At 39.3% G+C, this 23,596-nt stretch overlaps 1 protein-coding gene across 1 annotated transcript; it reads left to right on the forward strand.

Annotated features, from left to right (window-relative positions):
- Positions 1–136: 136 nt before the first annotated feature.
- LOC139949622 (uncharacterized) lies at positions 137–22,450 on the forward strand. The gene is made up of 5 exons (XM_071948061.1): positions 137–351; positions 3,138–3,299; positions 4,981–6,214; positions 15,163–15,266; positions 22,100–22,450. The coding sequence occupies exons 1-5, from the start codon at positions 262–264 to the stop codon at positions 22,136–22,138; spliced, it is 1,629 nt and encodes a 542-aa protein (XP_071804162.1). The 5' UTR covers positions 137–261; the 3' UTR covers positions 22,139–22,450.
- The last annotated feature ends 1,146 nt before the right edge of the window (positions 22,451–23,596 follow it).

Genomic DNA, 23,596 nt, shown 5'->3' on the forward strand with positions numbered 1-23,596 from the left:
GTTTTCCCGTGTGTAGTTTTACTGTTTATCTTGCATACCGCCCTCAAGAGTTGGGATGTTGAAAAATTGCAGAGAAATAATTTTAATGTCATTATTACCTTTTTTGGCACTTAGCACTATTGTGTTCCGAAAATTTTGACTAATTGCTTTTGTTTTCCTTTTTTTCCAACCATAAAATCATGTTAATGACGATAGTTTTTGCCAATTTTGTGGCCGAGAATATATTGACCAATCAGAGCGCGAGTTTAAGAACCATTAAAGATGGCGGCCTACACAAACGGAGCTGTCTGTTTCAGCGCAGACGACAATGATGGAAATTCTTTGGATGAAAAAGTTATTTGCCGTTTACAGGTAATTAGAAATATCCGCCGTGACTCCAATACATCATTATAGACTTTATAGGTATAAAATGTATTTGTTTCATGCTTTATGTCGACAATTCTGAAACTAGTTTTGGCAGACGAGAATCACAATTATTTTGAGCTTGCGCAAAATGAAGGAAACGTGAAACTATTTTTAAATTGTGCGCGCATTTTAATTATAACTGTACACATGATGCGCAATTTCCTTATTTGAGCACTCTTTGCACCATGTTGCGCGAATTGTTAATTTTGCGGCACAAACTTTAATTTCCTTAGCAAAGGTCTGCTTATATTGTACTTGCTCATGGAGGAGGAAGTTTGCTCCACCATACACCAAGTTGTAAGTTGAAATGAAAGTGATATCAGCCTACTGAAATTTTTGAAACTTCTGAACTAAATAAATTAAAACAGTGACAGAAGAATCAAGGGAAAAGTTTCCATATGGCGCCACCACTTTTTCATTCGATATGAAATAATGTATCTAATTCTAATAATTTACCTCAATGAGATATCCCTTTTTGTAAAAATTTGCTGAAAAAGTGGTGGCGCCATACGGAAAGTTATCCAAATCAGGAAAGAAATGTCAGCTGTGGAAGGAATAAAATCAAAAATCAAAAAATAAAATAGAAACAATGACTGTCAATGAAATGTGGCAAATACATGTAGGTAGGCCTAGACTGCAACCAAGTTGGTATGAGTTTGTCTTGTTTTGTCCCAGTTTGAATAGTTGCAAAATCGTAACCCTCTGTCAGTGTCAGGAACTTAGTTTGGTGTGCCATTCGAAGGATCAAGCAATAACAAGTAGATGGGTAATTCCATGGTTAGTTTCGTTACACTTTTAGCTGCTTATCACAGCTCTGTGTGTGGTCTCCAATATTAATAATATTAAAGGCAGTGGACACTATTGGTAATTGCTCCAAATAATTATCGGCATAAAACCTTTCTTGGTGACGAGTAATGGGGAGAGGTTGATGGTATAAAACATTGTGAGAAACGGCTTCCTCTGAAGTGGCATAGTTTTCGAGAAAGAAGTAATTTTCCACGATATTGATTTCGAGACCTCAAGTTTAGAACTTGAGGTCTCGAAATCAACCATCTAAACGCACACAACTTTGTGTGACAAGGGTGTTTTTTTCTTTCATTATTATCTCGCAACCTCGATGACCGATTGAGCTGAAATTTTCACAGGTTAGTTATTTTATGCATTTGTTGAGATACACCAACTGCGAAGGCTTGTCTTTGACAATTACCATTAGTGTCCACTGCCTTTAAAGTCTATCAAGTCTCCATTTTTGTACCATGGCTACATCTTGCTTAGACCTATTATACAACAAATTACAAACTTCTAGTCGGAACATGGTGGTGTCTGAATATAGGTGCGTAACCCTTGGTTTTTTTAAAGAAAAAAGCACAAAAGTGTCTGTCCGACTCTAGAGTCAAGACAGGTATCATGCCAAAAAGTGTCCGCTGCTAAATAATGTCTGCTGAGGCTGCATGCCAAATAGTGTCCTCGGCTAAATATAGTGTCCGGGCGCCGTGCTGCAATCTCATGAATGCATGCATGCCCACGCAGACAGTATTTGGCAGATTACAGAAAAGTATTTGGCAGAAATTACCGCCAGTTTTTTTGGATAAGTCTGTTCATTGGGCTTTATAGTAGGTGGCTGGCGGACAGTTCGTCTTGGTCGGGAATGGACATTATTTTGCGAGCTCCGCGGGATGGATTTATAGGATAATTTTTTCATCTGAACTTAATTGCTTAGTTTGATTTGTTGTAATCAAATACAACAAAGAAAGCGTTCAAACAAAATTATCAAAGGCAAAGTCAGAAGGAAAAAAATTATCTTATCTGTACGACGCCTTGTCAGGTGAGAAGCAAGGCATGCAATGCTGTTGCACGCTTACCGCGGATACTATTTAGCAAACAATATGACGTCATAGACGCATGACCAATCAGATCGCAATATGCCAATGAGCGGCAACTATTTGCAGTGGACACTTTTTAGGATGATTCCCGGGACTCAAATTAACACTCTGTCTTTAGCCTTGGTAAATATACATGTGGGTGCAGTAGGCTAGTCAGTGCAGTGCGCTTAACCGCTCGACCATGCCAGCTTTTTGAGTAAACTTTCCTTGGGCCAGTCCTGTTTTTAAATAATTTATAATACTTTAACTTTTAAGTTCACTTAGTTCAGACTTCATGTAGTTAATGGCTTTCAAAAAATGATGTATACTAAAATTCAGCCATGAAGTACATGCACATGAATGTAAAATAAATTTACAAATTGCCAAAGAAAACCAGCTGAGAATGAAGACTTGACTTTTTGTTTCCAGTTGTAATGCATTGCAAAACATAAATAAATTTGCTGACTTTCATATTTTAAATTTTACCATTAAAATTTGAACCTGAAATTTAAATGTGAAAAAAAGCTATTAAAAAGCGTATTCGTAAATATAAAGTCACATCCCATCAGGTGATCCCCTGGCGACACAGCAGTTAATTGTTGTATGGCATACTCAAACAAAAATATTGACAAAATTGGGAGACCGCCAACATAGAGCTATGTATGCAATGCATGTAGCTCAGTTGGTAGAGATCCCGCCTGTTAAACCGGAGGTTCTTGGTTTAACCCCAAATAAAAAGGTGAAGCACACATTGTTTGTATCAGGTGTACATGTATGAGGGCTATTTGTACATGTACAGGAATGCATATCTTGAGAGAACACATCAGTTAAAATGTACGTTTAATGAACTGTTTTTGTGTGCATTTTTAGGCAATCATTAGAGCTTTCATCATCCGCAAAAAACTCAAACAAGTGAGGAAACTGTATGAGGAAATTTTCCGTGACATTGAGACGGACGTCTGCCCTGATGGTAAAACATGCTCAATCCAGTGGAGAGAACCTGCAATGAGCAAGCCATGTGTCCTTCCAAAAGTTAGTTTCCATTTTTTATAAATCAATTTGGTTTTTCCCATACACTGATGTGTGAAAGCACTGTGTACAACTTGCCACAAGTCCTCTGAAAAAATCAACCTGCATGTGCCTATTACTCGGGTGGGATTTGAACCCACGACCTTTGCCATTCTAAAGCAGATGTCTAGGATTCGAACTGCCTCTATTTACTGGTCAATCTTAGTGATCTAGCTGGTAAGACATCTGCTCTAGAGTGGCAAAGGTTGTGGGTTCGAATCCCACCTGAGTATCATGCAAATTTTCTTGGAATTTTGTTTTGAGTCCTTCACAGCATGTTTTTACACAAAGTACGAGATTGAGTATAATGTAGTGCATGCCATGACTGTATGTTTTGACTTCACTTTTTTTTTATGAGAATTCAAAATCCAGGAACTTGAAATATTTATGTTGATGATGTAGAAATTCATCAGTAATAAACACTTGAAATGAACATAATGAGCAGTGCACACAATGGATTTTGGGGGTTAAAACTTACTGAGAGCTGATAAACCAAGTTTACTCATATGCGAACAATTAAGGAAAGTTCCATCTCGCTTAACTTACCCAAGATGCATGGCTAACCAACCAAATTTTGCCCAGGGAAAATATACCAGGTCAGCTTAAGTGAGCTGGAAAATTCAGTGCGCTGTTTTGGTTATCTTTCCAGGTGTGTTGCCAGTTCGAATGAGCGCACAGGCAGCTTATTGTGGCTTTTAATAACAGCCTAGATCTTGTCGAAACTTGCCACCGAAAATTATAGAGTGCCAAAGCTGCAAGGTTCAGAACTAGATGTAAAGCTCTATTGTTGAACCCTGAAATATGCATGGGGGCCATTTCAGCAAGCAAATGCTTTGTTATATCGTTGATAGCAATGGCTCACTCTCTGCACAGGGGTGGATTTCACAAAGGTAGTCCTAACTTAGGACTAGTCCTAGGCAATGCTAAGAGATACATGTAGGACCAGTCCTTTAAGTTAGGATGGGCTACTGGTCCTAACTTAGGACCAGTCCTATCTCTCAGCATTGCCTAGGACTAGTCCTAAGTTAGGACTACCTTTGTGAAATCCACCCCTGATCATTTGCTGAAATGGCGTCCAGTGCACATTTCACATTTCAGCCTGAGTTGCCATCTTGTGCTCTGTAATCTTTGCTTGCCACAATCTGCAGTGAATAAAACTAAACCTTTTATGTTTTGAAATTTCTGAAATATGATTAGTCTTGGTAATATTATAATAACTTACAATAGCTGTTCCAAGAAAACACAATAAAATCATGATGCTACATGTACAAGTTTGTATGTTTTATGCGGCTATACATGTACAGCAGATGCCTTTCAGTTTTGACACAGTAACTGTGATTTAAACACCAAATTACTCACTCTGTTGTGTGTACATTGTATGATACAATGACTTTGTCAGTAATTCATGTGATCAATCAAGTCAATGTACAAGGGCCCGATTTCATGGCTCTGCTTAACGCGGAAGTCTGAACTCACGGCTTATGTCAACCTCTAAAAAGCACATGTTGGGCAGCAAGCACATTTATGTGGTAAGCAGAGCCTTGAAGTTGGGCCCTGAAGTTTTTAAAATTTAAAAAAAGTACAAATTTGTGTTCAGGATATTTTGTCCATTCATTAACAAAACTAAATTTTGTGTGATTTACAGTCCCGCAAGACACATGCTGTTGCTGTTAAAGAAGTCAGATCAGGAAGCCCGAACGAAAGTCATCAGCTGCCTCGACCGGACTCCACGCCATCCCAGGATACCGATTACCAGGTGCATGGAACTGGTAACCAAACTTTTAACATCGAGTCTCACATCAATGCTGGTGTCAAAGGTCAAGACGGAACGCCCCAACAAGAACATGACAATGACTCAAATATGAAAGATTTCAACGACAGAGATTTGGCGCACAATGCCGAGGATCAACAGGCAAGTTCAATGCAAAATCATCAAAATGAGAACCAAAAAGCAAATCCAGACAGTCGCGAATTGGTATTGGAAACCTTGCCCTGCGACCAAGAAGATCTCCAACTTGCTGGAGACGTTGGAAGAATGGAAACTGGCTTCCCAAGTCCCATTGACAATTACACTTCAGATTTTGAATCCTACAGAACCACAACAGCTTCGCAAGCCTCTGATTCCATTGCTGAGAAATCAGACAGTGAGGGGTTGATGGCCGATAATGGGACATCACCAACTGCCCAATCTTCCATAGAGGAAACCTTGTCTACCAAGAAAGTGACAGCTTCTGCTACAGACATGACAGAAGGTGACCTTAGAACAGTGAATTCAAACTCTGAAGATAATGAAATACCAACAGAAAGTCTACCACCAGGTTTAAATCAGATTCTGATTAGAAAGTCTGTAGATGATGTATCACTGACTGATTCAAAAGCCGGAGGTGCTGAAGACACAATCAGACCTGGAAGTGAGTTAGAATCAAATTCTACAGGTTCTCTCACAGATTCTGAAAGATTTAAAACTGCATTTGGTGTTGAAGTCCTCCATGCATCACTCGATTTACAATCATTAAAAACTGATAATGGCACTAAAGATTCAATAAGGAATGATGTAACAGGAGACGTCCATAATAGGGTTCTAAATGGGGCCACCGCTGGGGAGAAATTAACTGATTTGTCCGACAGAGAATCTGTAACTGATACCACGCTAAGTCTGTCTCATCTTTCACAAGTTACCGATAACAACCAGAGGGATGTGAAGATGCAGGACAAGGATGGAGATGAGAGGGAGGATGTGGGAAATGGCTTATCCCTTGGGGAGGAGGAGGGCGGAGAAAAGTGCAAGTCAGTCATCTCAGGGAGAATGGGAGGAGAGCTGGAGTCGTCCATTGTTGCCGATATGACGTCAGTTTGGAGTAATGAAAATTCATTTACAGGTAGGTACATGTGTAGGAGGTAAATTTGTACGTTACCTGTCATGGTATCTAATGCTTATAGGGCTGGCTATGACCATGGCCCAATTTCATAGAGCTGCTTAAAGGAACACGTTGCCTTGGATCGGTCGAGTTGGTCTTTGAAAAGCGTTTGAAACCGTTTTTATAAAATGCATATGGGTAGAAAGATGTTGTAAAAGTAGAATACAATGATCCACACAAAAATGCCTCGAAATTGCGTGGTTTTCCTTTTACCTCGTCGACTAACACGTCGGCCATTTATGGGGGTCAAAATTTTGACCCCCATAAATGGCCGACCATGTTAGTCCGCACAGTTGAAGGAAAACCACGCAATTTGGAGGCAAACTTTTGTGGATCATTGTATTCTACTTTTAAAACATCTTTCCAACCATATGCATTTTATAAAAAACGGTTACAATCGCTTTTGTTTTGACCAACTCGTCCGATCCAAGGCAACGTGTACCTTTAAGCAGAGAATATTGCTTAACAATTGTCTGCTAAACAGAAATGAGCAGGATACCAGCCACAAATTGTACATATGACATGGTAGTTTGGCTGTTAGCCCTATTCTGGTAAGCGTATTTTTGTTGTGCTAAGCTACTCTTTGTGCTCAAGCAGCTCTATGAAATTTGGCCGATGTTATAGTGATCATGTTTTAAGGTGAAGTCACTCTGTATTCACTTTGGAAATGGGGAAAGGGTGTAACAATATCTTTCATTATCAAGTAATAAACCGCACGGGAAACTGACTTTCTATTGTTGCACCTTTCCCCAAATTGTCAAAGTAGGGGGAAAAGTGTGACAGTAATTTGTATTAACTTTGAGTTGAACAAGGGAAAATTTACCTAGTTGGACTTAACCTGCAACCTCCGGATTTATGTGCGGGTGCTCTACCAACTGAGCTACATTTATCTAGACCGACATATAGGCCTACCAGTGATCTCCCTTTTTTGTCTAATCTTTGTTTGGGGTGCTGAAAATGGGGTTGCCGATTTCTCTTGTTACCCCTTTCCCCATTTTCAAAGTGATTTTTTTACAATTCAATTCAATTCAATTTATTATAAACATCACGTTAAAAACATGAAAATTTTCGTCCAGTGTGCATCAACGATGAAACACACAAATATTTTTAATTAAGTTATTCTTAATACATATATGTACCTTTCATGATTGCAACACTACATTGGCAATGTAACATTCTTTAATCACTTTCAATGAATTGTAACTTTTATAACCTTAAAAAAACCCATGCTATTGAAGCACTGCTATTAAGTTTTGCTCATGTGAGCATTTCAAACAGAAACAAAAAACAATATACAAAAATAGAGTCAAAATAGCTTCAAAGACTTCTAGTAAGTTTGACCTTTACTTTGTAAGCTGGAAATGTACAATGTACATGAACAAGTATTTTTGTTGCAGTCATCTTGAAATGTTTTTGCCTCGTTGGACTGTTGGTTCAACTTCCCTCCCCAGAAAAAGTTAATTGAAAGATTAAAAATAACTTTCATGCTCATCAAACACTTTCTTAAAATAAACAAGTCATGAGAAATATGCAACAACTGCTGCCGTGTGGGTATCACGGCGACCAGTAACATTTGGAAAATAAACACTCAAAATCTGATGACAAAAATAAATCTTTATGACCAGATTCATGAAGATAGTCCTTCAAAGCTAATCCAGTCCATCCGAAGTTAACCACAGTTTGGTCTATGTTTGACATTTAAGACATGGAAATACAGTAATTTCATTGTTGATGTCAGGAGAATTTATCACCGTCCGCGTTTATGTTTGTACAAGACGGGCCCTTTTGCCAAAGACATTCTGGCATCTGTTGGCACATTATGACAGTTGGCCATAAAAGTGAAGAGACATTCCTTTTCACACTTATTTAGATCTTTAACACACGCTGTCAAAAAGATTGGTCTGGAGTCAATTGAATACTGGGTCTTTGATCAGAGGTTAAAAGCAACGTTTCCTCACCCTCCACCAGGGGAAAAACAGATTTATGAATTAGGTGCCAGGCTATGATGAAAAACAATAAGGAATGTTCACTTTCATTTATAAGTGAAGAGTATCAGAAAAGTTATAATATTTTGCAGAACATTTTCAAGGTAGATACGTACTACGTACATGGATGTTACATGTACTTTCATCAATTGTTTGTAAATTGGTTGGGGTCACCTACACTCACTGATGTGTAAACAAATTTGTAGAGCAAATAAATGTGGGAGGTGATCATTGTTTTCCTTTGTTTTAAAACTAGGGTAATGTTTTGGTAAAGACCCCTTAATGTTGTTAGTAATTAGTATCTTTTAAAAACAATTATTTTGTCCAAAATGCCCCTGTTGTTTAGAAATCAAGAAAAACACTTGATATTGAGAAACAATTTATTGAATTGTTTGTCAGATTTCTGAGGGTTGGTGTCCGTTTATGAATGCAGAGATGCGGTCACGCTATCACCTCGCTAAACGTGATTGAGTTTGATGTTAAATCATGTTTGGTCCCCACTTATCGATTGATGTGTGTTAGCACTGTATACTCAGTACTTTCCTGAGCCCTTGTGAAAATACCATGACAGTTGTTAGACACTGTATTCTGCTGAAACATTCACCCCTACATACATGTATGTGACTTGTATTGTATCTTTCTTGATAACTTTGCCATTAAACCATGTTTGAACCTATACAAAGTGGGATTGTATTTAAAATTCCCCAATAGATTTAAACAGATTCAACACAATCTGTGCCAGGAGGTTAAAGAATTGATTGACAAAACTAAGTTTAAGAAATGTGGTTTTCTGAAATGTCCAAGCCCATTACCATCTTTCGGTGGTTAGACTGCGGGACTTACAATTTTAAGATTGTGGGATCGAATCCCCCAAGTTAACCACTGATTTCACAGTGACTATAGAATTTAAGTATTGTCATCTAAGTTCCTGCAAAAGATTTCTTGATTTGTGCCATTCATAATTGAAGCTGTTAAACCAACGCTTGTATATGAGAGAGATTGGATGTTGCCAGATTGGTGTTTATATTCCCTTGTGTGAGTTATCCCAGGTCCCTTGACAGGATGCTCAACATGATGAAAAAACAAATGGCTAAGTTTGTTATGTACAATGTACATGTAGGGACTGCATATACATCCATACATGTAGTGTAAACCGTTACATAGTTTGTACAGTGTACCATATAATTTGGTGGTGTTTTTTTACTATCAGTTAGACAGATAATCAGGATGTTTTATTGTCATGCATGTCAGAATACACTTTACCATTCAATCTGATCTTCCTTTGTAGTTTACCGCATCTCAATTCCCCACAGTAAATCTCTCCCCCAGAATGGCCACCTACGACTACATTGGCTTCACACATTTCTAAAAGACAGTTGGTTTGTTTTCAAAACCGTCTGTGTTTGGGGACAAACTATTTGTATCATTTGTCTTTTCAACCATGCAGACACACACACGCTCAGAATGTTTTCTAAGCGTACACACGCTCAGAATGTTTTCTAAGCGTGTCTTTGAGCATGTCAACTCTCTGTTCTTGGCAGCTGGTTTCAGCCAGAGGTTTTAAAGGGACCCAATCTGGAAATGTTGACAGGCCAAGTTTGTCACCTGTGTTACATTTAATCGAAACGGTTCATTTTTAAGTCACTGCACATACATAGATGAAACACTGTTTTAAGGTCTTTTGTACATAAAAAACTGTATTAATTACAGTATGCTAGAAATATGTACCTCCAAGTTTAAAAGTTTTGTCTTGTTTACAAAGTACTGATAAAGTAACATCGGTTCGTGAAAAGTTGGGAAGGTAGTGCATTCTGCTCTACCACAGGCATCCTAGTGGATGATACCCATACCTCCGAACACTGGACTCGAGCTCCTGGAATTTCTGATCAGCATATTGTGGGTTCGAGTCCCCAGTCATGACACTTGTGTCCTTGAGCAAGATACTCTCTTTACCTGTTTACCATAGTGTCTCTGTTCTTTGGATGGAAAATGTACATGTACAGTGTACCAATAACGTGAGCTGTACATTTGTAGGTCCTGTGTGTTGTGGTATGCAATGTAAAAGAACCCAGACCTAAAAGAAAGGTTTGCCCCAATGTTTTTGCAGTGGCTGCTGAATGCACCCAGCACTTCGTCAACTCTTGTGAAGGTGAGCCTTACATAAAATTTTAAAAACCTGTCAGAAAAATGCTTCTGTTTGTTCGATCACTAAAAGGTTACCAGACTTGTTCAGTTTGTGAAGTCTTTGGCCAGCGTTCAGGTTGGAATTTTGTTTCCTTCACTTTCATACTGTACATCAAGACATTCAAAGTCTTGTCAACATCTATTTTATAAATTGACTTTTCATATTCGTTTGTTCATCATCTTATTACAAGCAGACCAGCTGTTCTCCCAAGCAGTGGCACTAAATCTTACTCTTAAAGCAACTTTCCAATTGTAACCACAACAAACCCAATCTTCATGTGCAAGAAACTGTACAGCAGGCCTGTATGCTTCGTTTTTGAAAGGGAAAGGGCACCGAGGCATTTTCTCCTTGGTAGAAGGCACCCTATGAGGAAGTTGTAAATCTCTATTATGGAGCATTTCAAGGGCACCAAGGCTATGACCAGAGGGCATGGAGGCAATTGCCTTTGTTGCCTCTGTGAAGTATCAGGCCTGGTACAGGGTGTGTACACAAAAACATGCAGTGTACATGATGTATATGTACTGTACTTTGAATGTTAAAATTAGGTACAAACATTGATGTTTATATCTTGGCCTGAACTTAACACTGCACAGGCCCGAGGCCAGTAGTTTTTTGTACACATTTACATGTAGGTGTCGGAGCAGTAAACTCATTATTGGATGCTGACGTTACATACTGTTGGTGGTAAATGCATAAAAACTTGATCAAAACCAATGAGCCAGCCCTTTAAGAAAGCATGCGCACATGTTCGTCTTATAATTAAAGATTATAGTCTCTCATCTGGCCAATTAATCATTTTTTCCCTCATCTGTTTCTCCTCTTCTGCTTTAACTCAATGCAAACAAGTGAAAAGTTAAAGGGAAGGTACATGTTGGGTAATTACTTAAAACAAATATGAACTTAAAAACTGACTTGGTAACAAGCATTGGAGAGCTGTTGATAGTACATGTATAAAACATTGTGAAAAACGGCTGCCTCTGAAGTACATGTAGCATTGATTTTGAGAAAGAGGTAGTTTCTCACAAATATGATAAAAGACTTCTAGCCAAAAGTCTTTTATTCCTATCTAAAACCCACAAATTCGTCCAACATGGTGTTTTTTTCTCTCATCATTTTCTTGCAACTTCGATGACCAATTTAACTCAAATTTTCACAGGCTTGTTATTTTATGCTTATATGTTGGGATACACCAAGTGAGAAGACTGGTCTTTGACAATTACCAGTTGTGTACCTTCCCTTTAAACCTAAATATATTTTCGGCACATTTTTGAGCATGTTTAAGCCTTTTGGCAGGGCTCCAATCAGGGGAGGGGGATCCACAAGACAACAGGGCCTGTGGCTCAAAACGTTCTATCCTAACTTTGCAAAAACATTGGATGTCGCACGAAAACGATCCTTCCAAAAACATTGTATATTGGCGCGTACTTGTTTAGCGTGTATTACTTTTTGAGATTTGCCAATTTGAAACTCGTGCATAGCGTGCTACTTGGGAATGACGTTTTTGCTCTGACATGATATGTTGTGTACATATTGTAGAATGAACAATAAAAACACTTCAACAAACACAAACCAAGAATGGAACCAAATTTAACTTAGTTTAAACTACACACTGGTGAAAAAGCAAACCATAAAGCAAGGACTTGTGATCAGACAAACCAGTTTTAGGCCCTGTCTAATTAATGTTCTCTTGCGCAACATGATTTATTCATTGATTACTGCAAACAGCCTCCGGGGAGGTGTTACCTACTACATTATGAGCTGTCTGGGAAAAAGCATTAATGCCTAATGCTGATTGCTTTTAACACTGTCCATGTGGCTACACTGTCTGTGGCTATCCCATACAGCCAATTATTGCTGATAAAATATTGATTGATCAACTGATTATGTTCTACACTACAAATGTACAGTTCTGCCACTCTATATCACATTTGTTTCCACATGGATGAAGTGTACATTACGTGTAGTGCGACCACGTATGCTCAAGTGTATTTTGGCGTAAGTTTGATTAAAAGTACACTGTGTCGTGTTCATTTTATTTCTCATTACCTCAAAAGGAAGTCTGATACATTTGTGACAGGCATGAGTGCAGTTTGGAATTACTTTGAGTTGGTTTGTAGATTTATTTGTTATTCTTTACTAATGTAATGATCATGATGAAGGGAGGCATGATTGGCTTGTGCCTAAAGCGCTCACCTCTCACCACCACTGTGGCTCGACTGGTTCAATTCCCGTCTAAGGCCATACATTTTTAGAGTAGGTTTGTGTTTGTGGGGCTATCGTATGCCACACAGGTTTTTCTCTTGTTTGGACCCTCTGGTTTTGCTCCCTCCTTAAGCATCAAACACTTTGGATCAGGCTGTGCTCCATGGTCATCCAGGTCCATGTGGCTGGTTGCCAAAGGTGCCCTTGCATGCCTGTGGCTCGAACAAGTTGTCTTAATAGACCCTTGCCATGAAATATGTAAATTGCACATAGCGCGTGCGCACTAACGTTTTGGTTGGCAAAATGAGGGAAAATCGCGCTGGTTTGTACACGGCTAATGGGTGCGTGACGCAGACTCGATTGCGCGTCTGCTTAGTGCACAACTCTATGGTGTTTGCCAACCAACAGGGTCTGTACGCATGCGTGAATGTAATTAGCATATTTCATGGGAAGGGTCCATTGTAGCTGCGTACTTGGTTATTCAGATTCTCAGCCCCTGAAAATAAGGATGAAAACAAAGCAAGTGTGACAATTATGTGGGAATCTTTATGTTGTGTTTTCAGCATTCCCTAATGTCAGACCAGTGCTCAAGGATGATCAAATCAAAACAAGAGCTTAACAAAATTAACTTTTGTTCTACCGGTTGATGTGCCCCATCCGGCCTTGAATTTCAAGGGGCACAGCAATTTCCCTCTAATAAGGGGCACTTCTTCATGAGCAAAATGCACCACAGCAAAAGCGCAGGGCACCACGGATGTGGGTGCAGACTATCATGACACCCGGCAATTAGGTACCAGTAGCAACATGAGGTGCTGAAACTGAAGTGCCTGGTTCATATTGAATCAAATAAGACATTTAGGATTGGTGTGGTTGTCGGAGGGTGCTGATGAACATGTGACTGGTACTTGGCAGGAGGATCGAGAGGGTTATGTTTCGATCAAGGTTGTGTCCTCAAATACTGTTATCCTGTTTTGCATGTGATTGGCTACTGGGATAAAGTGATTGGCAAAACTTTGTGTGATGTGACGATGACTCCAGCACTCACAACATAGATGTAGGACACAAGTTTCTAACAAACTTGCAGGATGTTAAACCAAGATCCTGTCTGTGCATGCGTGCTCGTTACAAACGGTTGACATAACTCCTGTAAGTAAGGTTTGTCGTCACACGTCAGTGAAGATGAATGATGGTTGTTTTGATTTGGCTACATTTACATGTATGGGCTAAACAAATTTTAGTTGAGGTTTACCTTAGAGAGAGCCGTGTTGTCACATGACAACACATGAAACTTGATGTTGTCTAAGTTTGGCACTGAAAAAGCTTTGAGGTGTTGTTTTACTTGGTGGATGATGCAGAGTATTGCCCCAGTTCCATCAATTTTGTAAAAATTATAGTGGCTTCTTATAATAGCTCAAATCCGTCACCCGGTGTGGCGGTTTCAACTTTCCGCCGTGTTCAGTTTTCCGAATGACCAAATACGGTAACAATACGTCATACGATGCCTGCGCACAGCAAGCAAAAGTAGTCAATTTTTAGTGCCGTATTGAGTCATCCGTGTTACTCTCCAGTAGCTGTCATGGTGGCGTCCACGAGTACAACGACTGGCGAATGCGTGGATGGATCGTATGAGAGATTTTGGTGTGACCAAAGCAAATTATCCTCCCTGTATTTGTGGCACAAGAGTGTGACCTGCTTTAAGTTGTACGGGGGGAATACGTGTAAAGATGGGGCGCAAGAGAATATGACTAAACAGAAAGGAATCGAAATAGAAATAATTTGGGGTCACTGAGAGAACTACAGTACTCGCCAGTGTACTCGCGGCGGTATTTTTGTCTGGCTACGTCACCCGGAAAACTGAACACGCCGGAAAGCTAAAACCGTTCGAACAACAGGCTGAAATGTCCGGCTACTTCACCCGGAAAACTGAACATGGCGGAAGACTGAAACCGCCACACCGGTAATTCTCATGTCGCTTCAGCATTCAGTAATTTCATTGTAAGGTATGCAGAGGCTACATTTTGAAATATGAGACCCAAGTTACAACCATATTGCTCTTCCTTACTCTTTGGTTGTACTGAGGTGACGACATGTCTCTTACTTCATATATGTACATCTGTCAGTCTGTTGAAGAAAGTCGTACACACAATCTCACCCAAGTAACATGCCTGTGGATTTGGGGGAAAAGTACCAAGTACTTAACTTAACTTAACTTAAATGCATTTATAATGTGCTTTAACACAGTGCTTACATACGGGTGTGTGGGTGAAACCGTATAATATCCATGCCTCAAATTAACCCACAGCACCCACAGCAATTACTCTGTGCTGTGCTTTTGCTGTGGTGCCCTCTGCAAGGTTTCAATGCAAATTTACATTTTCCTCTTAAAAGTGCCCCTTGCATCAGGGGAATCGCTGTGCCCCTTCAAGAGCAAAGTTCATGGCCTGAATATCCTTTACAATCCTTGATGCAAGTTTAACATCTGTACACTTGAATGGCTGTGCTTTGATAAGGTTTTCATTCTTTGTTGAATTGTTCAGATTTGACTGATTACCCAAGTGATCTGGAAGAGATAAAGCAGATGAGAAACACCACAGCCCTGGAGCTCCTATGGGTTCAACAAGCCATCAGCAGTAGGAAAAATGTAAGTCCCTTGAGTGTTGTCTAGAGATATGGAGAAAATAGAATAACATGTAGCTGATGCAAACTGCTTGCAATTTTATCAAAAGAACCGCAGATCTGATACTTCACGGAGGCAACGAAGGCGATTGCCTCGGTTGCCCCTGGTCATTGCCTTGGTGCCCTTGAAATGCTTTAGTACAAATTTACCATTTCCTCATAGGGTGCCCTTTACCAAGGAGAAAATGCCTTGGTGCCCTTGCCCTTTCAAAAAAAGGCATACAGGCCTGGACCAACCATATAGTTTAAATGGCCGTGAAACTTTTCCCTTGTATACAACACATAGCAGAGCAAAATACTACGCAAAATGTGTCAGCTGCTACTCAAAAAACATCAATTGCTACTCGATATTGGTGTTCACTGTGCACAAAATATGTTCAGTCGAAATACTTTGCTAAGCAAAATTGCCTGATGAAATCGTTCCCTGAATGGCAAAAATAGTTAATGGCCTCACATTTGGGTTGGACTGTAGCAGAGTCTCTCTGGTTGGATCTTAATTAAACATGGCACAGATGATTATTTGTCATGTTTAGGCCTTTCAAATTTCATACAGTTGTATGAAGTGCTGATTGTATTACACAAAGAAATGAAGTGAGAAACCCACAAAAAAAAAAAATGTTTAAAGGATTAGTAAAGTACATGTACTTAACGAGTAGTGATTTTGTAAACTCTTTACTGTTTAACCGTCACAGGCGTAAGGTAAACGTATCAAGAGCTTATCCCTAAAGTTTGCTGTTGTTCCTGATACCTTCCTTTAATAGAGCATTTCATATCAACTTTTTGTTTGACAAGAATGCAATTAAAATTGATCTTCAGATATCAGGATCACTATCGCTGAGTGAGATGCTGATCCCAGTATCACTGACAGGATTTGTGATATCACTATCACATTTAGAGGGACTGAGAATTTGATATGGGAATGATAATTTGGCACGGACATTTACCTTGCTGTCATTTGCTGTTCAAGACACAATTTAGGGCCCAATGTCACAGAGCTGCATAAGCAGAGAATTGGGCTTAAAGGCACTGGACATGTTTGGTAATTGTCAAAGACCAGTATTCTCACTTGGTGTGTCCCAACAGAATAACAAATATGTACACATTTTGGCTCAATTGCAAGAAAATAATGAAAACAAAAAAGCTTACTGCACAAATTTGCTTCTGGCTCAAAGTTTTTCTCAGAATAAATAATTTTAGTGAGAAATTACCTCTGCAGATGAACACATTCCCTGATTGAGTTGAGGGAACCTTTTCCCTGACATGTTTTTACAACTAAATGTAATTCATAAATACCCCAGACAGTTTTGCTACTCCTATTGGTGGAGAGCGTGTCACGTTGGGGTGTTTAAACGATTGATATTGATAAGCTGGAGTTGTTTATAACTGGCTGGCTTCCTCGTGTTGGCTGGCGAATGCCAATTATCACGCGCAACCCGCACTTCATAGCTATTAGTAACAGCGCATAATCTATTTCTAAGCGCACGCACGTAATCTATTTCTAAGCGTGCATGCGTACACACAACAACCGCGCATCAAACAGATCCTTCACAAAGATTTTGGTAAAAATACTCTAAACCTCGAATTTTCAATTGTCAAAGTCTCTCTAATTGTATTTTTAAAAAGTTTTTTAACAAAAGGGCATTTATGAATGGGAATAAAAGAGGAGTTGACTTGTTCTTAAACGTCCTTGTAAAACCTTGCAGGATTGTTGCCGTGCGATAAAGGCCCTCGCCTTGGGCTCGGGCCTTTTTCACATGGCAATGACCCTGCCGGTTATAAACGACCGTTAAAGAACTCGTCACTACCCTTTTATTCCCTTATTTCAAATATCACCCTGACTGTTGCACAAAATCTTCCTTATATTGTAGGGTGCTACATGTAATGTTGGCAGCTCTTTGTTGAACTTTAAAAACATTGTCAGGGAATTCAAGTGAAATACCAGGGACTGTGCTCTACCATCCACAGTGTCCATCACACAGATGTCACTTTCATTTTACACCTGGCTAAACTTTAACGTGGTTAAGCGTCAATCAACACTTGTACAATAGTAAATCAAACTCTAATCAATGTAATGAAGTCTATCAACCCGTGAAACTTTGCCCTATTTTGTTCAAATGTTCAATATAAACAGTTGATGCATCCGGTGTAGTTAAACAAAATCAGTTTTCATATCATTTTATCAGACTGACCAGAAAAGTGGTTAAAAGTAGGAATTTGATCTTGGATTCTGCATTGGTTTGAATCATGTCTGGGCCATTTCGACACAGAGTACGGGTCATACTGACCCAGAAATGGGTCGTGACCCCACATGACCCGGATCCGGGTATATTCTGACTCAAAAGTTGTTTAGAGTGATAAGAAGTATGGTCTGATTCTTCGGTCTTGTGGAGGCAAGACATTTGATTTCCTTGGTGAAGGACACCTTTAGGTAATATAGTACTGGAACATTTCAAGGGGAACCAAGGCAATGACCTGGGCATGGAGGTTATTGCCCTCGCTGCCTCTGTTAAAGCAAACAGGCCTGCCGTCGATTTCACCAAACTCTTCCTAACTTAGGATCAATCTTAGGACTTAGGACGGGTTCCGTTCCGTATCCAAATACGTAGGACGCATTGAACCCATCCTAAGTTAGGACGGGTTACTCGTCCTAACTCGAGTTAGGATAAATCCTAGCGTTTCGTGAAATCAGTCGCTTGTGCCCTAATGGATAACCCAATAACCGCTTGTTGACAGGGTTGACAGGTAATTTTTTTGAGGTTTCATTAAGCAGAACTTTTCTTGGTGGTAGTGTAGCCAAAAACAAATTTACGCAGTCAGTTTCCCTTGTGGTTTATTACTTTACATTTAATACAAAAAAGTTGCAACCCCTTAAGGTGATTCCTTGGCTTCCTCAATTGGGTGTGGTTACTGGCTAGATGGAAGGCAGTGGTTCAGGTGGTATGGCTTCTGACTGGCACCCAAAACAACGATATTAAACAAACAGGGAGACCACCAATATAGGGCTAGGTAGCTCAGTTGGTTGAGCGCCGACACATTAATCCTAGTAAATCAAATCTAGTAAATTTGTCTGTGTGTTCAACCCCAAATCATTCAAACAAAATTTACCCAGCCAGTTTCCCTCCTTCTTTGTTTGAAAAAAGAAAACAAAAATACATGTGAATTAAATTTCTAAAATGTTATGTGTTTCCTAGAAATTTTAAGTTCCCCTTTTTCATGTGGAAGTATGATATGTCTAATCATAGAACAATTTGGTCTAATTTTGAACAGTTCAAACATGAACATGAATGTAGGAATGCAGTTTATGTACTGAATGCTAAGAAGGTCTGAGTGACACTGTTTGTGGTCATAGACATTGTTCCATTTCCCTCATAACATGTAGCATGCTAGCCTAGGGAAATCCAAGGTATGGTACAGCAAAACCGCCTAAGATACGTTTACTTAGAAGCTGCTTTTGAAATGTAATATCACGTCAGTGCCTGAAACCCTGATAGTCATACTATAGTTTAGTGTAAGATCTGATACGCATGCTAGCTGTGCGCACACTGATACCATCAATCTTGAAAAAGATCCGGTGATGTCACTTGCAGAAGAAAGCTCGCGGGAGATAACTGTCATATCAAATCAATTGATAAAATCTTGCTAATCACATACACTGTAGTTTGCGTGGAATTTTACACCTTTTAAAATGTAGTTGCTGTTTTGTGCTTTCAATGCCTAGCAGATATTAGTTTTTTGTTCTGTCTGCTTCATTTGAGGAACAAGTATCTGGGGCATAGATTGAAAGTGTTGGAGGTTTTATAATTAAAAGGAAATTAGAATTGTAGAGGTTGTGATTTACCTCTGAAAGGAAATGTGCCTGCATGCACTTTAAAAACTCCTGGGCCCGAATTATATATGGGTCAGCTGACCAAGCACATGGTTGATAATGGAATTTTAGCACTGATTCTGCATTAGTTTGACCAATTTCTGGGTAATTTTGACACAGAATCTGGATCACCATGACCCAGACATGGGTCGTGGCCTGTATTGGGTCAGTTCTGACTCTGGAGTTTTTAGAAAAACTTTACATACATTATACAGTTCGACCATTTATTCTTATAAATAGAAAAATAGGAAAAAATGCAAAAACAAACAGCAGCATAGGGATTGCCAAAAAGCGAACTACAATGTAAATCACCATCCAAAAGAGCAATCCTGTATAAAAAAGGACATAGAACATACAAGCATTAAAAAAAACAATGTATACAATGTATACACATCATACATGTTGTTATTGTAGTCTTAATGTAAGCCCAGTTCATACTTCCTGCGAATGCGATACGAATGTTGACGTCACAAATTCGCAACGAAAAATTTCAAGCAGTTCAACTCTGCTCAACTCACTTGCGAATATCGCTGCGAAAGGAGGGTTGTGACGTCAAATTCGCTTTGCATTTGCATTCTCATGAAGTATGAACCGGGCTTTATACAGCCTTTGATTAAGGGAATCAATGTGTGGTGTGAAGAGGTTTTCAACTAGTGGTTAAAACCCGTCGAGGCCTGGTTCTTGATAATTTTACCAAGACAAAGTCAAGGTGAATTATCAAGAACCAGGCCTCGGCGGGTTTAAGCCACAAGTTGAAAACCTCTTCACCACACATTGATTCCCTTATTAGAAAACACAAGCATTTTAAAAACACAATGTATATACTCTGTGCGAAAGAATTTCTTGCACCGTACTAATCATTATACAGGTACATTGTACATTGTACATTGTGAAGTTACACTGTATGTTAGTATTATACTCTTATACAGCCTTTGATTGCTTTTTCATACTTATGTAAAAGAGACCTAGATACCAAGTGACATCAAACCGTCAAAATGAGAAAACGAAAACAAATCAAGTTACTCATTTGAAGCATTTGAAGCTAATGGCATTTCCATTCATTTATAAACACAGGATGAAGATATTGATCCACTAATACTGGTTGGATTCACTTCTGCCTTTAGTTCATAAACCAGATGTCTTTTTCCCCCAGCAAATGACTCTCTGCTGAAGATAAACAAGTTGGACCAGAAGTTCATATCATTTATTATATTATTATGAAAGTTTATTGTCACATGTAAAATGTATACAGTGAAATGCATTTTGGTTTTGCGTGTCTAAAATGAGAGCACGCAAAACCATGTCGCAATGCAGCGGCGCCATCCTGAAATGGCCTTGGTCTTTCTGTTTTAACAGTATCATATCAAATAGACCCCTGAACAAAGATATTGACAAAATAGGGAGACTGTCAACAAAGGGCTAATTACATTGTGTAGCTCAGTTGGTCATGTTTGGTACAGCACTGGCACATCAACCCAGAAGGTCGTTGGTTCAAACCCCGTTATAGACAAGTGTTCTTTGTTCAAGCCCGAACTACTAAATCATACTATGTCCATCTTCCAAACCATTTTAGTATCTCTTGATACAGACCTTTAACCCTCATTCATAAATACCTCTGACAGTTTTGCTATTCCTTTTGGTGGAGAGCGCGTCATGTGGGGGTGTTTAAACAGTTGATAATGACCAGCTGGAGCTGTTTGTAACCGGTTGTTTTCAAATACGTTAAGTTGCAAACTACGTGCACGAATGCATATCCGAAAACTGTCTCAGTCATAAAAATGCAACACACGTACGGAGCTCAGGGACGTCAGAGTTTCTTTATTACGCCTCCTAACCCAAAAGGCATTTATGAATAGGAGTAAAAGAGTAGTGACTCGTTCTTAAACTGCTGTTTAAAACCTTGCAGGGTCATGGCCGTGCGATATATAAAGGCCCTGGCGCCTTCGGCTCGGGCCTTTATCGCATGGCCACGACCCTGCCAGTTTTATACGGCAGTTTAAGAACTAATCGCTACCTTTTTATTCCCTTAATTATTATCCACTTTATGATAATCAACACCCAAATGCTTGGTGTCTGATTGATGTTTGGTCTGGTCCCAGGCAAAGATTTGGTAGTTTGGTGATGAGAGACAACATCCTCAAAAATCAGACAAAACCATTGTGAAGATTTATGAAGACTTCGGACATACAGTATGGTTATTATAGACGATTCTGACGTCACACGAAAACCATAACATGATTTGCGCGCAACGGGCAAATTCTTTGTGTTTTGGCAGCCAGCTAGAAAGTGTATGCAATCTATCCATGACTACTTGTCTTTTTACCCGGCGAAACATGACGTATACAGTGTTTTTCAACAGAGGGCGGTTTGAATGTAAACATAGGTCACATCGTCTATATAAAGGTGAAACTAATATACATGTAACTTTCGCAGAATCAACCAGGCCCAATGCTTCGTTTGGTAAAATGCACCTCTAATGAGGAAATTGTAAATTTCTATTGGAACATTTTTAATGGGGCACCAAGGCATTGACCATGGGTCCGTTGCCTCTGAAGTATCAGACCTAACCTATTACCTTTGAAGTTGTCAGCTTTAGTCTGCACAAGGTTCCCTTGATTCTGGTGTTAGTAATTGCCGACTGTGCAATATTTCAATCCGAACTTGTTAATTGGAAGTTTGCACTTACATATGTACATTGTAGATTCACATGAATTGGGTTTAACAAATAAAATGTAATTGTTTTCTTTGTTTAACCCCAAATCATTTAAATTCTAACAGTCATTTTCCCATGTGGTTTATTATATTTGATACTTTCACCTTGAATGTAGGATTGTCTTTTGCCATCATCAAAAAGGCAATTTTGTTTTGCTCTGTTAAGAAAATTATAAATTTGAAATCAATTTGACCAGTTTGTTTTGGTTCATTCTTTACAGTACCTGAGACTGAAGGGCAACATGGAGTCTTCTCAGTGAGCAGCCATTACCAGCAAGATCAAGAATTATTCCTGGTAAATTCAAAGTAAATGCATTGTAAACAAGTCGCTGTTAAACTTCATTATTCATAACATGTCTTAAACATTATTTGTAAATTACTTCTCACTTTAGACTATTGGTCCTAGCAAAACACAAAGCTGGGATTCAAGCCTGGAGTTTCATCTTGGATGGGGCAAGGCCATTTTTATTTTGCAAAGGTCCCTTTCAGTGGAAACTTTCATTGATTATCTTAAAGGAACACGTTGCCTTGGATCGGACGAGTTGGTCTATGAAAAGCGTTTGAAACCGTTTGTTATGAAATCTATATGGTTAGAAAGATGTTTTAAAAGTAAAATATAATGATCCACACAAGTATCACTCAAAATTGCACGGTTTTCATTTTACGTCGCGAACTAACACGGTCGGCCATTTATGGGAGTCAAATTGTTGACTCCCATAAATGGCCGACCGTGTTTGTCGACGAGGTAAAACGAAAACCACGCAATTTCGAGGCATATTTGTGTAGATCATTGTTTTCTACTTCTACAGCATCTTTCTAACCATACCGATTTAATAACAAACGGTTACAGAACGCTTTTCAAAGACCAACTCGTCCGATCCAAGGCAACGTGTTCCTTTAAAGTCTGTGGGGACTTTTGAAGGGGCGACAAGGCCAAGACAAGGGGCAACAAGGCCAAGACAAGGGGCAACCAAGACCATGGCCTGCGTGGCCTTTGTGCATTTTCAGGCTCGTGTTTATGAACTACAAGTCTGTAGGGAACTTATGAAGGGGCACCAAGGCTAAGACAAGGGGCAACAAACGCCATGGCCTGCGAGGCCTTTGTGCATTTTCAGGCCTGTGTTAATATAAACCACACAGTAAGTTGTGTTATCAGACTGTGTTCCTTAAAGGCAGTGGACACTATTGGTAATTACTCAAATAATTATTGCCATAAAACAGTTCTTGATTACGAGTAATGGGGAGAGGTTGATAGTATAAACCACTGTGAGAAACGGCTCCCTCTGAAGTGACGTAGTTTTCGAGAAAGATGTAATTTTTAACAAATTTGATTTTGAGACCTCAAGTTTAGAATTTGAGGTCTCGAAATCAAGCATCAGAAAGCACACAACCTTGTGTGACAAGGGTGTTTTTTCTTTCATTATTATCTCTTAACTTCAACGACCGATTGAGCTCAAATTTTCACAGGTTTGTTATTTTATGCATATGTTGAGATACACCAACTGTGAAGACTAGTCTTTGACAATTACCAATAGTGTCCACTGCCTTTAAAAGTAATTCCCACCACGCTTAATTGCATCAAGACGCGGGAAATATGGAACATTGTTTGATTTTCCTGACCTACATGTATGTTAACAGAGACTGCTGAAACCTTATCAAGTCACTGACTGCCTAGTATCCAGCACGCTACACGCTACCTTGCTGTAAAACTCACGCAT

The sequence above is a fragment of the Asterias amurensis genome, chromosome 17 (assembly GCF_032118995.1).
Source record: "Asterias amurensis chromosome 17, ASM3211899v1".
In the NCBI taxonomy this organism is placed as follows: domain Eukaryota; kingdom Metazoa; phylum Echinodermata; class Asteroidea; order Forcipulatida; family Asteriidae; genus Asterias; species Asterias amurensis.